The 14,098-nt window shown below is 40.9% G+C and overlaps 1 protein-coding gene across 1 annotated transcript in view; it reads right to left on the reverse strand.

The window, feature by feature from the left end:
• CTNND2 (catenin delta 2) overlaps nucleotides 1-14,098 on the reverse strand; it is a 1,763,242-nt gene that overhangs the window by 14,600 nt on the left and 1,734,544 nt on the right. Inside the window, 1 exon segment of the mRNA XM_040431740.1 lies at nucleotides 8,314-8,436. Within this exon segment, the coding sequence (XP_040287674.1) occupies nucleotides 8,314-8,436 (123 nt within the window).

Raw genomic sequence — 14,098 nt, forward strand, 5'->3', positions numbered from 1 at the left:
CAATAAATTTTTTCCGCTAACAAAACAAGGGTTAACAGCCAAACAAAACTCAATATTTATTGCCCTGATTCTTTAGTTTACAGAAACACCCCATATGTGGTTGTAAACTGCTGTATGGCCACATGGCAGGGCGCAGAAGGAAAGGAATGCCATATGGTTTTTGAAAGGCAGATTTTGCTGGACTGGTTTTTTGACACCATGTCCCATTTGAAGCTCCCCTATGCACCCCTAAAGTAGAAACTCCAAAAAAGTGACCCATTTTGGAAAATACACCCCGCAAGTTATTCAAGACTGATTTCCCAAACTTTGGTAACCCTTTAGGTGTTTCACAAAAATTCATGGAAAATTGAGATGAAATTTCAGAATTTCACTTTTTTGGCAAATTTTCCATTTTAATCCATTTTTTTCAGTAACAAAGCAAGAGTTAACAGCCAAAGAAAAATCTATGTTTATTGCCCTGATTCTGTAGTTTATAAAAACAACCCACATGTGGTCATAAACTGCTGTACGGCACACGGCAGGGCACAGAAGGAAAGGAGCGCCATGTGGTTTTTGGAAGGCAGATTTTGCTGGACTGGTTTTTTGACACCATGTCACATTTGAAGACCCCATGATGCACCCCTAGAGTAGAAACTCCAAAAAAGTGACCCCATTTTGGAAACTACAGGATAAGGTGGCAGTTTTGTTGGTACAATTTTGGGTACATATGATTTTTGGTTGCTCTATATTACACTTTTTGTGAGGCAAGGTAACAAAAACATTTCTGTTTTGGCACTGTTTTTATTTTGTTATTTACAATGTTCATCTGACAGGTTAGATAATGAGCTATTTTATAGAGCAGGTTGTTACGGACGCGACAATACCATATATGACTACTTATTTTAGGTTGTTTGTTTCAGTTTTACATAATAAAGCATTTTTGAAAAAAAAGATTTTTTTGTGTCTCCATATTCTGAAAGCCATCGTTTTTTTTTTAGGATGTATATGACTTTTTGATCGCTTGGTATTACACTTTTTGTGATGTAAGGTGACAAAAAATGACTTTTTTGACACACTTTTTATTTTTTTATGGTGTTCACCTGAGGGGTTAGGTAATGTAATAATTTTTTACAGCAGGTTCTTATGGACGCGGCAATACCTAATATCTATACTTTTTTAATTTAAGTTTTACACAATAATATAATTTTTGAAACAAAATAAATAATTTTAGTGTCTCCATAGTCTGAGAGCCATAGTTTTTTTTTTATTGTCTGGGCTATTGTCTTAGGTAGGAAATAATTTTTGCGGGATGAGGTGACGGTTTGATTGATACTATTTTGGGGTGCATATGACTTTTTGATCGCTTGCTATTACCCTTTCTGTGATGTAAGGTGACAAAAAATAGCTTTTTTAACACCGTTTTTATTTTTTATGGTGTTCACCTGAGAGGTTAGGTCATGTGATATTTTTATAGAGCAGGTTCTTAGGGACGCGGCGATAACTAATATGTATACTTTTTTATTTACTTAAGTTTTACACAATAACAGAATTTTCCAAACAAAAAATTATATTTTAGTGTCTCTTTATTCTGAGAGCCATAGTTATTTTTTTTTTGGCGATTGTCTTAGGTAGGGGCTGTTAGATTGGTACTATTTTGGGGGGCATACGCCTTATTGATCGCTTGGTGTTGCACTTTTAGTAATGTAAGGTGACAAAAAATGTGTTTTTTTAGCACAGTTTTTTTTTTTTTTTTTTTGCCCGTGTTCACCTAAGGGGTTAGGTCATGTGATATTTTTATAGAGCTGGTCGTTACGGATGTGGCAATACCTCATATGTCTACTTTCTTTTATTTATTTAAGTTTCACATAACAATATAATTTTTGAAACAAAAAAAATCCTATTTTAGTGTCTCCATATTCTGAGAATCATAGTTTTTTATTTTTTAATGTCTCCATGTTCTGAGAGCTATAGTTTTATATATTTATATTTTTTGAGCGATTTTCTTATGTAGTAGCTCATTTTTTTGCGGGATGAGGTGACTGCTTTATTAGTACCATTTTGTGGGACATACGCTTTTTTGATCACTTCGTGTTGCACATTTTGTGATGTAAGGTGACAAAAATGGCTTTTTTTTTTACATAGTTTTTATTTTTTATGGTGTTTATCGGACACATCATATGATATATTTATAGAGCCGGCCATCACGGACGCAGCAATACCAAATATGTCTATTTTATTTACTTAATTGGGGATTATTATTTTTTTTACACTTTGTGTTTTTTTATAAAACACTTTTTTTTTTTTTACACTTTGTGTTCCCCCATAAGGTCATACAAGACCTCTGGGGGACATTTGACTTAATTTTTATTGATTTCTCCTGTAACTGGGGCTGACATAGTAGCCCCAATTACAGGGGAAATACACCCCCCAGAGAGGCTGTACAGCACTATACTGTGCTGTACAGCCTCAGTGCAGAGCTGATCGTGGTGTATGGAAGACCCGAAAGCTCCTGCACTCTCACATGACCACTGGGCAGGAATAGGAAGCGCATAGCTCGGTAAGCGCTGTGTATACAGTGATCTAGAAGGCAGGGACACCTGGGAACCCTTCTCTCTGGGTTGCCCTGCTGTCACTGACAGTGGGCAATCCGCTCTGCAGCTGCACGATTAGCGTGCAGCTGCGATCTCTGAATAGACGTTCCAGAACATCCATTCAGAGTTAAACATCCACCCAATGGACGTTTATATCCTATGGGCGGATGTGAAGTGGTTAAATATACGTCTAGATTCAATGTGGGACATCCGTACGATATGATTCTCTCCTCTCCAATGACTCTCAACCTTTTCCAGTGCTACAAAGTTAAGTACAATTGCATGTAAATATAGGAAGGGATGTCAAATTGATGGAATCTAACCATAACTGATTTAATGAGCCATTCGCAGTTTCACTGTACCGGCCATGCAAAAGTATATATTAATGAAAGGACTATATGAGGGAGTATTAATAAAATTAAAATTATTAAATGAATTGAAAGATTTACATTTGGCGTAATTAGTATATGATTTATATAAATATCACGTATTAATCTGGGGATAATATGGATTCTAATACATCAAGTATGTCTTTGATATAGTTAGGATATAATAAGAGATATATTGATATTTGCATTTTTTAAATATTTTTATATGTTGTCATGATTGTATTTCATTATATGAATTCATCACCTTACAATGATTAGAGTGATGTATATGGAGTAAAAATAAGAATATAGTATATAAGGATATACAGGGAGTGCAGAATTATTAGGCAAGTTGTATTTTTGAGGATTAATTTTATTATTGAACAACAACCATGTTCTCAATGAACCCAAAAAACTCATTAATATCCAAGCTGAATATTTTTGGAAGTAGTTTTTAGTTTGTTTTTAGTTTTAGCTATTTTAGGGGGATATCTGTGTGTGCAGGTGACTATTACTGTGCATAATTATTAGGCAACTTAACAAAAAACAAATATATACCCATTTCAATTATTTATTTTTACCAGTGAAACCAATATAACATCTCAACATTCACAAATATACATTTCTGACATTCAAAAACAAAACAAAAACAAATCAGTGACCAATATAGCCACCTTTCTTTGCAAGGACACTCAAAAGCCTGCCATCCATGGATTCTGTCAGTGTTTTGATCTGTTCACCATCAACATTGCGTGCAGCAGCAACCACAGCCTCCCAGACACTGTTCAGAGAGGTGTACTGTTTTCCCTCCTTGTAAATCTCACATTTGATGATGGACCACAGGTTCTCAATGGGGTTCAGATCAGGTGAACAAGGAGGCCATGTCATTAGATTTTCTTCTTTTATACCCTTTCTTGCCAGCCACGCTGTGGAGTACTTGGACGCGTGTGATGGAGCATTGTCCTGCATGAAAATCATGTTTTTCTTGAAGGATGCAGACTTCTTCCTGTACCACTGCTTGAAGAAGGTGTCTTCCAGAAACTGGCAGTAGGACTGGGAGTTGAGCTTGACTCCATCCTCAACCCGAAAAGGCCCCACAAGCTCATCTTTGATGATACCAGCCCAAATTAGTACTCCACCTCCACCTTGCTGGCGTCTGAGTCGGACTGGAGCTCTCTGCCCTTTACCAATCCAGCCACTGGCCCATCCATCTGGCCCATCAAGACTCACTCTCATTTCATCAGTCCATAAAACCTTAGAAAAATCAGTCTTGAGATATTTCTTGGCCCAGTCTTGACGTTTCAGCTTGTGTGTCTTGTTCAGTGGTGGTCGTCTTTCAGCCTTTCTTACCTTGGCCATGTCTCTGAGTATTGCACACCTTGTGCTTTTGGGCACTCCAGTGATGTTGCAGCTCTGAAATATGGCCAAACTGGTGGCAAGTAGCATCTTGGCAGCTGCACGCTTGACTTTTCTCAGTTCATGGGCAGTTATTTTGCGCCTTGGTTTTTCCACACGCTTCTTGCGACCCTGTTGACTATTTTGAATGAAATGCTTGATTGTTCGATGATCACGCTTCAGAAGCTTTGCAATTTTAAGAGTGCTGCCTCCCTCTGCAAGATATCTCACTATTTTTGACTTTTCAGAGCCTGTCAAGTCCTTCTTTTGACCCATTTTGCCAAAGGAAAGGAAGTTGCCTAATAATTATGCACACCTGATATAGGGTGTTGATGTCATTAGACCACACCCCTTCTCATTACAGAGATGCACATCACCTAATATGCTTAATTGGTAGTAGGCTTTCGAGCCTATACAGCTTGGAGTAAGACAACATGCATAAAGAGGATGATGTGGTCAAAATACTCATTTGCCTAATAATTCTGCACGTAGTGTATATATAGGATGTACATTGAGAATGGCAGTTATATATACCAAAAAAACGCATGAAAAATGCAAGAAAACCGCAAGCTGAATAAAGATGGGGAAATAAACAGAAAATTCAACAAAATTTATAAAGAATACTGTGAATATTGCCTATGAATAAATGATGACATTATGCAAAAGTTTCATATGAAAATAATTGAATTGATTTGAAATAAGAATCCATAAGGTGTTTTATTTACGACCTAGGACTTAATCTAATCTAATCTAGTCCAGTGTTTATGGCCACTGAGGAAGGAGTATGACACTCCGAAACGTGTCTGGTTTGATTGAATTATTTATGCATGCATAATAGAAATATTGGAGGATACGTGGATATTAAAGAAAAAACCACTGAACCATGCCGAGACGCTGAAACTACAGCTGTGCGTGGCCCTTGCAGATTATAACTCTTAATGATAAGCTGAGTGAGGAGCCAGCGATAGCTTGCCGCTATTATACATCAGCATCTACCTTCATAATATAGAACACTCCATATCTGGCAATGTGAACACCAAATACGATAACTGGTAAGATCTTTCTGATACTGTTTGAAGGTGTCGGCACAGCAGCTCAAGAGGAGGATGTGATTATAGTGATCAATAAAAGGAGCATTTCACTCAGCCTATCTTACGTGTTACTTTTTATGAACTGGTTATTCATTATGAACTTGATCCTGACGGTCATTGGCAAAAATTTCAATTTATGACAATATTAATCTATAACGGCACCATCATTATTGTAATTTACTGATTTTCGGCATATACTCATAAGGATAATTTTATTTCAATAGGTGGCAATAATCACGTTCAAATGTGAAATCCTATATTGCCCATACTTTTAATATGGGATATTTAATATTAAAGAAGTATTCACATTAGTAAAGGAATATTTGTATTAAGGTCATTGCGCGTGTCGTCTCCTCATACAGATGATCAGGTTGTCAGTCCTCCAACGATCTGATATTGATAACCTATCCTGAGGATAGAGACACATATCTGGCATAACTACTGTGCGAGGACACATAATCTGACATAATTACTGTGAGGGGGTACATATCTGGCCATAGCTACTGTGAGTGGGCACATTGGGGCATAACTACTGTGAGGGGCACATAACTGGAAATAAATATTGTGAGGGGGCACATATCTGACATAACTGCATCTTTGATGCCCCTGATCACCCCTTCCTCCCCCTGCAGGATGAGGGGACACTGACAATTTGGTGAGCCTTCTACTGTCACACATCGCTATATATTAATCTTTGTTTAAACTATTATTACAATTTGATCAGGGTGATTCAATTAGACAAGAGCACCTAACCAGCGTGACAAGGGGGTGAGCCTACTCACTTAACATTCACTATTACCGTATTTTTCGCCCTATAAGACGGGTAGGAAAATAAGAAAAAAAAACATTTTTAACCAAAAGGTGTGCTTTTAGTGGGTTTGGAACTAATGGTGGTCTGTGGATGGCACTATTACTGGGAATCTGTGGATGGCACTGTTATGGGGGGATCTGTGAAGGACACTGTTATGGGGGGATCTGTGAAGGACACTGTTATGGGGGGATCTGGGGATGGCACTGTTATGGGGGATCTGTGGATGACGCACTGTTATGGGGGATCTGTGGATGACGCACTGTTATGGGGGGATCTGTGGATGACGCACTGTTATGGGGGGATCTGTGGATGACGCACTGTTATGGGGGGATCTGTGGATGACGCACTGTTATGGGGGGGTCTGTGGCTGACACTGTTACAGGGGGGGATCTGTGGCTGGCACTGTTACAGGGGGGATCTGTGGCTGGCAGTGTTACAGGGGGGATCTGTGGGTGGCACTGTTACTGGGGATATCTGTGGGTGGCACTGTTATGGGGGATCTGTGGGTGGCACTGTTATATATGTGCCATCCACAGACCCCCCACCCCATAACAGTGCCATCCACAGACCCCCCACCCCTTAACAGTGCCATCCACAGATCCCCCCCCAGCCGCTCCAGTGCTGCAGTATACAAATATAAAATGTCTCATTCAATTAAAAGTGATTACACATGCCCCCTCACTCCTAATATTACCGTACATCTTAACAGCTTCTCTACAACCCAGGCAGGCAGGCCGGGCGGCCGGCGCGTCACTCACTGACGTCACTTGCCTGCGCCGCTTGCTTCATTCATAAAGTAGGCGGTGCAGGCACGTGACATCAGGGAGTTACGCTGCCGCCCACCCGGCCTGCATTCTACAGAAGCTGTTAGGATGTATGGTAATATTAGGAGTGGGGGGGCATGTGTAATCACTTTTAATTGAATGATACATTTTATATTTGTATACTGCAGCACTGGAGCGGCGGGGCCGGACTACAGTGACTGCACAGCCCCGCCGCAATTGCCGGCCGCCAGCTCCTCCTCCCAGTCCCTCCCCGCTCTCACATACATCGCAGCTAGCGATGTAAAAATGTCAGCATTCGCCCCATAAGACGCAGGGGCATTTTCCCCCCATTTTGGGGGGGGGGGGGTCTTATGGGGTGAAAAATACAGTATATTAATCTTTGCCTATGGCCTATGTTTATTTCTGTATGTGTGGTTGTAGTGGCGGTGATGTGGAGGGGGCAGGCAGGTACATTATTTGCACAGGGGCACTCTGCTGTCTGTGTCCACCCCTGAGCAGTGCCCATGAAATCAGAGTACAGTGAAGCCTTTCATTAATAATTCACCCCTCACTCCAAAAAAGCTGCCCTTTGTGAATCTAGCCTTCAACACTTCAACAGTTTGAAGTATCACAGCTAGCTTTAAAAGCTATACAAATTAGCTCTCTTTGCACCACATGTGAGATAGCTATCCTAAAAGTCATTGATCGACCTTATAAACTTACAAGATTACTTGTAGGATAGCTACTAGAGTTGAGTGAATCTGCCTTTTGGCAGGTTCGGGGTTTAAGTGAATTATGTAATAGATTCTGTTCTCATGGAATCCATAACATAATTCAATGCCAGCATGCCAAACGGAATGCCTTTGGAGGCATTCCGTTTTGCATGCCATCATAATACAAGTGTATGGCCAGCAGAATGGAACCATTGGAGCTGGACATATACTTGTATTATGCGGCAAACCGGCATTGAATTACGTTATGGATTCTGTGAGAACGGAATCCATTACATAATTCACTTAATCCCCGAACCTGCCAAAATCTAGGTTCACCACAACTCTAACAGCTACCTTATATCTGGTTGCATTTGAGCCTTAGCTTTCTTTTTTTGGAAATGACTAATTTGCATATCATTTTCCCCAAAGGAGTATTGCATGGCCTATAAAACTCCTTACAACTAGTAGGCCTGCTCCACAAGCCACAAGAAGAAAAAGTACCCCAGAGCTACTGTAACATCAAGTCACACAGAAGATTCCCAACCTGCAACTGTTATGATAAGATCACATTCATATGGTTTCAAGGCTCTGTGTTCTATACCTGTTATGGTGTCTTTCCTAGAAGTATGTTCTCCTTTATAAGTAGCATTTGATCCTGTTGTTTCGTATTCCACTTTTTTTTCTTTCAGGCCGATTACTTCCCGAGGGGATGCAGGGGCACTTGCTTTAACAGAAAAAAACAAAAACATACATTACAATATTATCTGTGTATGTCTTTTAGTGTCCTATAAATTGCCATATAAATTTCACATACATTGAATCATTAGCAAAAAAAAATATATATTTAATTATTGTAACAAAGAGCAGGCTTAACCTGTTCCGGACACATGACGTACCCGTACAGCATGTTGTCCCGGTACTTAAGGACACATGATGTACCGGTACGTCATGTATAGCTTCAATCACCGCCGCCCGGCGGGCGGTGATCGGAACTCGGTGCCTGCTAAAATCATTGAGCAGGCACCTTGGCTCAATGCGCCCCATGTCGGCGATCGCAGCAAACCGCAGGTCAATTCAGAACTGCGGTTTGCTGCGTTTCCGGGTTATTCGGGTCTCTGGGGAGCAGATAACCCGGAACAGGATGGTGATCGGTGGTGTGATAATACACCACCAATCACCATCCTGCGATCCTGAGAGGTGATGGTGACATCACCTCTCAGGATCGCTCTCATTGGTCGGCTGGGCGGGCGGGTCATTCAAATTACCGCAGCGCTGCACGTGGATCGCCAGCTGCACGGATCTCCAGCCAGCACCCCCATCTGTGCCCCAGGACCCCTAGCACCACCCAGGAATTTTAGGGAAAGGTTAGGTTAGGCAGGGATATTCAGGGAAAGTTAGTGAGAAGAAAAAAAAACAAAAATTTTTTGTTGCATCACCCAAAATCGGATGTCTGGGGTCCACAGCACAGCTGTGTGACCCTAGACCCCCCAGGGGTGCTGCAGCTTGCCCCCCCACACAACTATTTTTGGGCGCAAGCAGTTTTTTTTTTTTTTTGTGCGTACGCTGACTGTGGCCGGCCACTGTTAGCGCATCGCACACACCACCGCTGATCAACTACGGACGGTTGATCAGCGTTTTTTTTGTTTTTTTTTCACATTTTTTGCCCTTTTTTTAGTTAGTCTTTTTTTTTATTGTCTGTTAGGTTTAGGGTGAGTTTGCGAACACCCGTGCCCCCACACACACGCACACCAAATAAAGTTTTCCACGCACACACACACACGCTCCCCTAAGGCCCGCCAGATGTTCTCGGCCGAGGAGGCATACGGCCAGCTTGCCTCCGAGTCCGAGAGCCCCAGTGAGGACGAGGATGACCCCACTTTCCTTTTGTCATCCGCGTCCTCCTCATCATCTAGCAATGATGATGAGCCCCCAAGGGGGCGGAGACGCTGCCAGGCGGAGCAAGGGGACCGCCATGCTAGGGACCCTGTGGCCCACCCTAGTACGAGCAACTCTGGGGCTCGTACTAGTTTCCGGCCCACCAGTTAAATCCACCGGAGCCCCCTGCCGGTGAACTTGTTTGGTATACCCCAGAGCGTTTTGAGCCCGTGATTCCTGCTTTTGTAGGCCAACCAGAAATCCAGATTTCCACTGTGGGCTTCACTGAATATAACTACTTTAGTCTTTTTTCCAGTGACCACTTTGTAAATCTAATGGTGGAGCAAACAAACCTGTACGCCCAACAGTTTGTTGCTCAACACCCAGGCTCCTTTTTGGCTAGGCCCGGTGGCTGGACTCTGGTCAGTGCAGCTGAGATGATGACGTTTTGGGGCCTCGTGCTGTACATAGGCCTAGTCAAGAAACCTAGTGTCAGGCATTACTGGAGTGGGGACGTCCTCTACCAGACCCCACTTTACAGTACGGCCATGACACGCTCCCAGTTTGAAGCCATCCGGAAATGCCTGCATTATTCGGATAATGCAGCATGTCCCCCTCAAGGTGATCCTGCCTATGACTGCCTGTACAAAATCAGGCCAGTCATCGATCACTTTGGGGCCAAAATTGTACAGGCCTATGTACCTGGAAGGGAGGTCGCGGTTGATGAGTCTCTCATTGCTTTCAAGGGGAGACTCATTTTCCACCAGTATGTTCCCTCTAAGCGGGCGAGGTATGGCGTGAAGCTGTACAAACTTTGTGAGAGTACCTCAGGGTACACTTACAAGTTTTGTGTGTACGAGGGGCGAGATTCCCGTATTCAGCCCCCAGAATGTCCCCCCACTCTGGGTGTTAGCGGGAAACTTGTGTGGGACCTTATGCACCCACTGCTAGATAAGGGTTACCACCTGTACGTGAATAACTTTTATACTAGTATCCCCTTGTTCCAGTCCCTCGCCGCCAGATCCACGTCCGCTTCTGGGACAGTGCGGAAAAATCAACGCGGCTATTGGCTGCTTCAGGGAGTACCACACTTCCATGGAGTACTGAATTTATATCCCAATTTAGCCACTGACAATCGGATAAAAAACTATGGTTCTCAGACTTGAGACACTAAAACTAAAAAATAATAAAAAAAATATTATTTAGTAAAACTAAAATAAATAAAAAAAAGTAGACATATGGTCTCGCCGCGTCCATGAGAATCTGCTCTATAAAAATACCCCCCGAACCCCACAGATAAACACGGTAAAAAAATAAAAAACGGTGCAAAAAAAGGTATTTTTTTGTCACCCTACATCACAAAAATTATAATAACAAGCGCTCAAAAAGTCATATGCCAACCAAAATAGTGCCAATAAGACCGTCCTCTCATCCCGCAAAAAATGAGCCCCTACCTAAGATAATTGGCTAAAAACTCAGACTATGGTTATACTAAAATGTTTTTTGTTTATAAAAAAAATAATATAGTGTAAAACATAAATTTTAAAAATTACACATATTAGGTATCGACGCGTCCGTAAGAATCTGCGCTATAAAAATATCCCATGACCTAACCCCTCAGATGAACACGGTCAAAAAAATGAAATAAAAACGGTGCCAAAACAGCAATTTTTGGGCATATTTTCCATATTTATTGCCCTGATTCTGTAGTTTGCAGAAACACCCCATATGTGGCTGTAAACTACTGTACGGGCACACAGTAGGGCGTAGAGGGAAAGGTGCGCCGTGTGGTTTTTGGATGGCAGATTTTGCTGGACTGGTTTATTTACACCATGTCCCATTTGAAGCCCCCCTGATGCACCCCTAAAGTAGAAACTCCATAAAAGTGACCCCATTTTGGAAACTACGGGATAAGGTGGCAGTTTTGTTGGGACTATTTTTAAGGTACATATGATTTTTGGTTTATCTCTATTACATTTTTGTGAGGCAAGGTTACCAAAAATAGAAATTCTGAAATTTCATCTCCATTTGCCATAAACTGTTGAGGATCACCTGAAGGGTTAATAAAGTTAGTAAAATCAGTTTTGAATACCTTGAGGGGTGTAGTTTCTTAGATGGGGTCGCTTTTATGGAGTTTCTACTCTAGGGGTGCATCAGGGGGGCTTCAAATGGGACATGGTGCCCAAAAAAAAGGCCATCAAAATCTGCATTCAAGGAAACCATATGGCGTTCCTTTCCTTCTGTGCCCTGCCGTTTGGTCATATAGCAGTTTACGACCACATATGTGGTGTTTCTGTAAACTGCAGAATCAGGGTAATAAATATTAAGTTTTGTTTGGCTGTTAACCCTTGCTTTGTTATTGGAAAAAAATTGATTAAAATGGAAAATTTGCAAAAAAAAATTGAAATTCTCAAATTTCATTTCCATTTGCCAATAACTCTTGTGCAACACCTAAAGGGTTAAAAAAGTTTGTAAAATCAGTTTTGAATACCTTAAGGGGTGTAGTTTCTTAGATGGGGTCACTTTTATGGAGTTTCTACTCTAGGGGTGCATCAGGGGGGCTTCAAATGGGACATGGTGTAAATAAACCAGTCCAGCAAAATCTGCCTTCCAAAAACCACACGGCGCACCTTTCCCTCTACGCCCTACTGTGTGCCCGTACAGTAGTTTACATATGGGGTGGTTCTGCAAACTACAGAATTGGGGCAATAAATATAGCATTTTGTTTGGCTGTTAACCTTTGCTTTGTTACTGTACAAAATGGATTAAAATGGAAAATTTCCCCCCCAAAAATTTTAATTCTCAAATTTCATCTCCATTTGCCAATAACTCTTGTGCAACACCAAAAGGGTTAACAAAGTTAGTAAAATCAGTTTTGAATACCTTGAGGGGTGTAGTTTCTTAGATGGGGTCACTTTTATGGAGTTTCTACTCTAGGGGTGCATCAGGGGGGCTTCAAATGGGACATGGAGTAAATAAACCAGTCTAGCAAAATCGGCCTTCCAAAAACCACACGCCGCACCTTTCCCTCTACGCCCTACTGTGTGCCCGTACAGTAGTTTACGTCCACATATCGGGTGTTTCTGCAAACTACAGAATTGGGGCAATAAATATAGCATTTTGTTTGGTTGTTACTGAAAAAAATCGATTCAAATGGAAAATTTGCCCAAAAAATGTAATTCTCAAATTTCATCTCCATTTGCCAATAACTCTTGTGCAACACCTAAAGGGTTAAAAAAAGTTAGTAAAATCTGTTTTGAATACCTTGAGGGGTGTAGTTTCTTAGATGGGGTCACTTTTATGGAGTTTCTACTCTAGGGGTGCATCAGTGGGGCTTCAAATGGGAAATGGTGTAAATAAACCAGTCTAGCAAAATCTGCCTTCCAAAAACCACACGCCGCACCTTTCCCTCTACGCCCTACTGTGTGCCCGTACATGAGTTTACGGCCACATATGGGGTGTTTCTGCAAACTACAGGACTGAGGCAATAAATATAGCATTTTGTTTGGTTGTTAACCCTTGCTTTGTTACTGAAAAAAAAAATAGATTAAAATGAAAAATTTGCCAACAAAATTTTAATTCTAAAATTTCATCTACATTTGCCAATAACTCTTGTGCAACACCTAAAGGGTTAACAAAGTTAGTAAAATCAGTTTTGAATACCTTGAGGGGTGTAGTTTCTTAGATGGGGTCACTTTTATGGAGTTTCTACTCTAGGGGTTCATCAGCGGGGCTTTAAATGAGACATGGAGTAAATAAACCAGTCTAGCAAAATCTGCCTTCCAAAAACCACACGCCGCACCTTTCCCTCTACGCCCTACTGTGTGCCGTACAGTAGTTTACGGCCACATATGGGGTGTTTCTGCAAACTACAGATTCGGGGCAATAAATATAGCATTTTGTTTGGCTGTTAACTCTTGCTTTGTTACTGTAAAAAATGGATTAAAATGGAAAATTGGCCAAAAAAAAAAATCGAAATTCTGAAATTTTATCTTCATTTGCCATTAACTCTTGTGGAACACCTAAAGGGTTAACGACGTTTGTAAAATCAGTTTTGAATACCTTGAGGGGTGTAGTTTCTAGAATGGGGTCATTTTTGGGTGGTTTCTATTATGTAAGCCTCACAAAGTGACTTCAGACCTTAACTGGTCCCTAAAAATTGGGTTTTTGAAAATTTCTGAAAAAATTTAAGATTTTCTTCTAAAGTTCTAAGCCTTGTAACGTCCCCAAAAACTAAAATGTCATTCCCAAAATGATCCAAACATGAAGTAGACATATGGGGAATGTAAAGTAATAACTATTTTTGGAGGTATAACTATGTATTATAGATGTAGAGAAATTGAAACTTGGAAATATGAAATTTTTTCTAAAGATTTGGTAAATTTGGTATTTTTTTATAAATAATAATGATTTTTTTTTACCAGTGTCATGAAGTACAATATGTGACGTAAAAACAATCTCAGAATGGCCTGGATAAGTCAAAGCGTTTTAAAGTTATCACCTCTTAAAGT

Source organism: Bufo bufo, chromosome 5 (genome assembly GCF_905171765.1).
Source record: "Bufo bufo chromosome 5, aBufBuf1.1, whole genome shotgun sequence".
In the NCBI taxonomy this organism is placed as follows: Eukaryota; Metazoa; Chordata; class Amphibia; order Anura; family Bufonidae; genus Bufo; species Bufo bufo.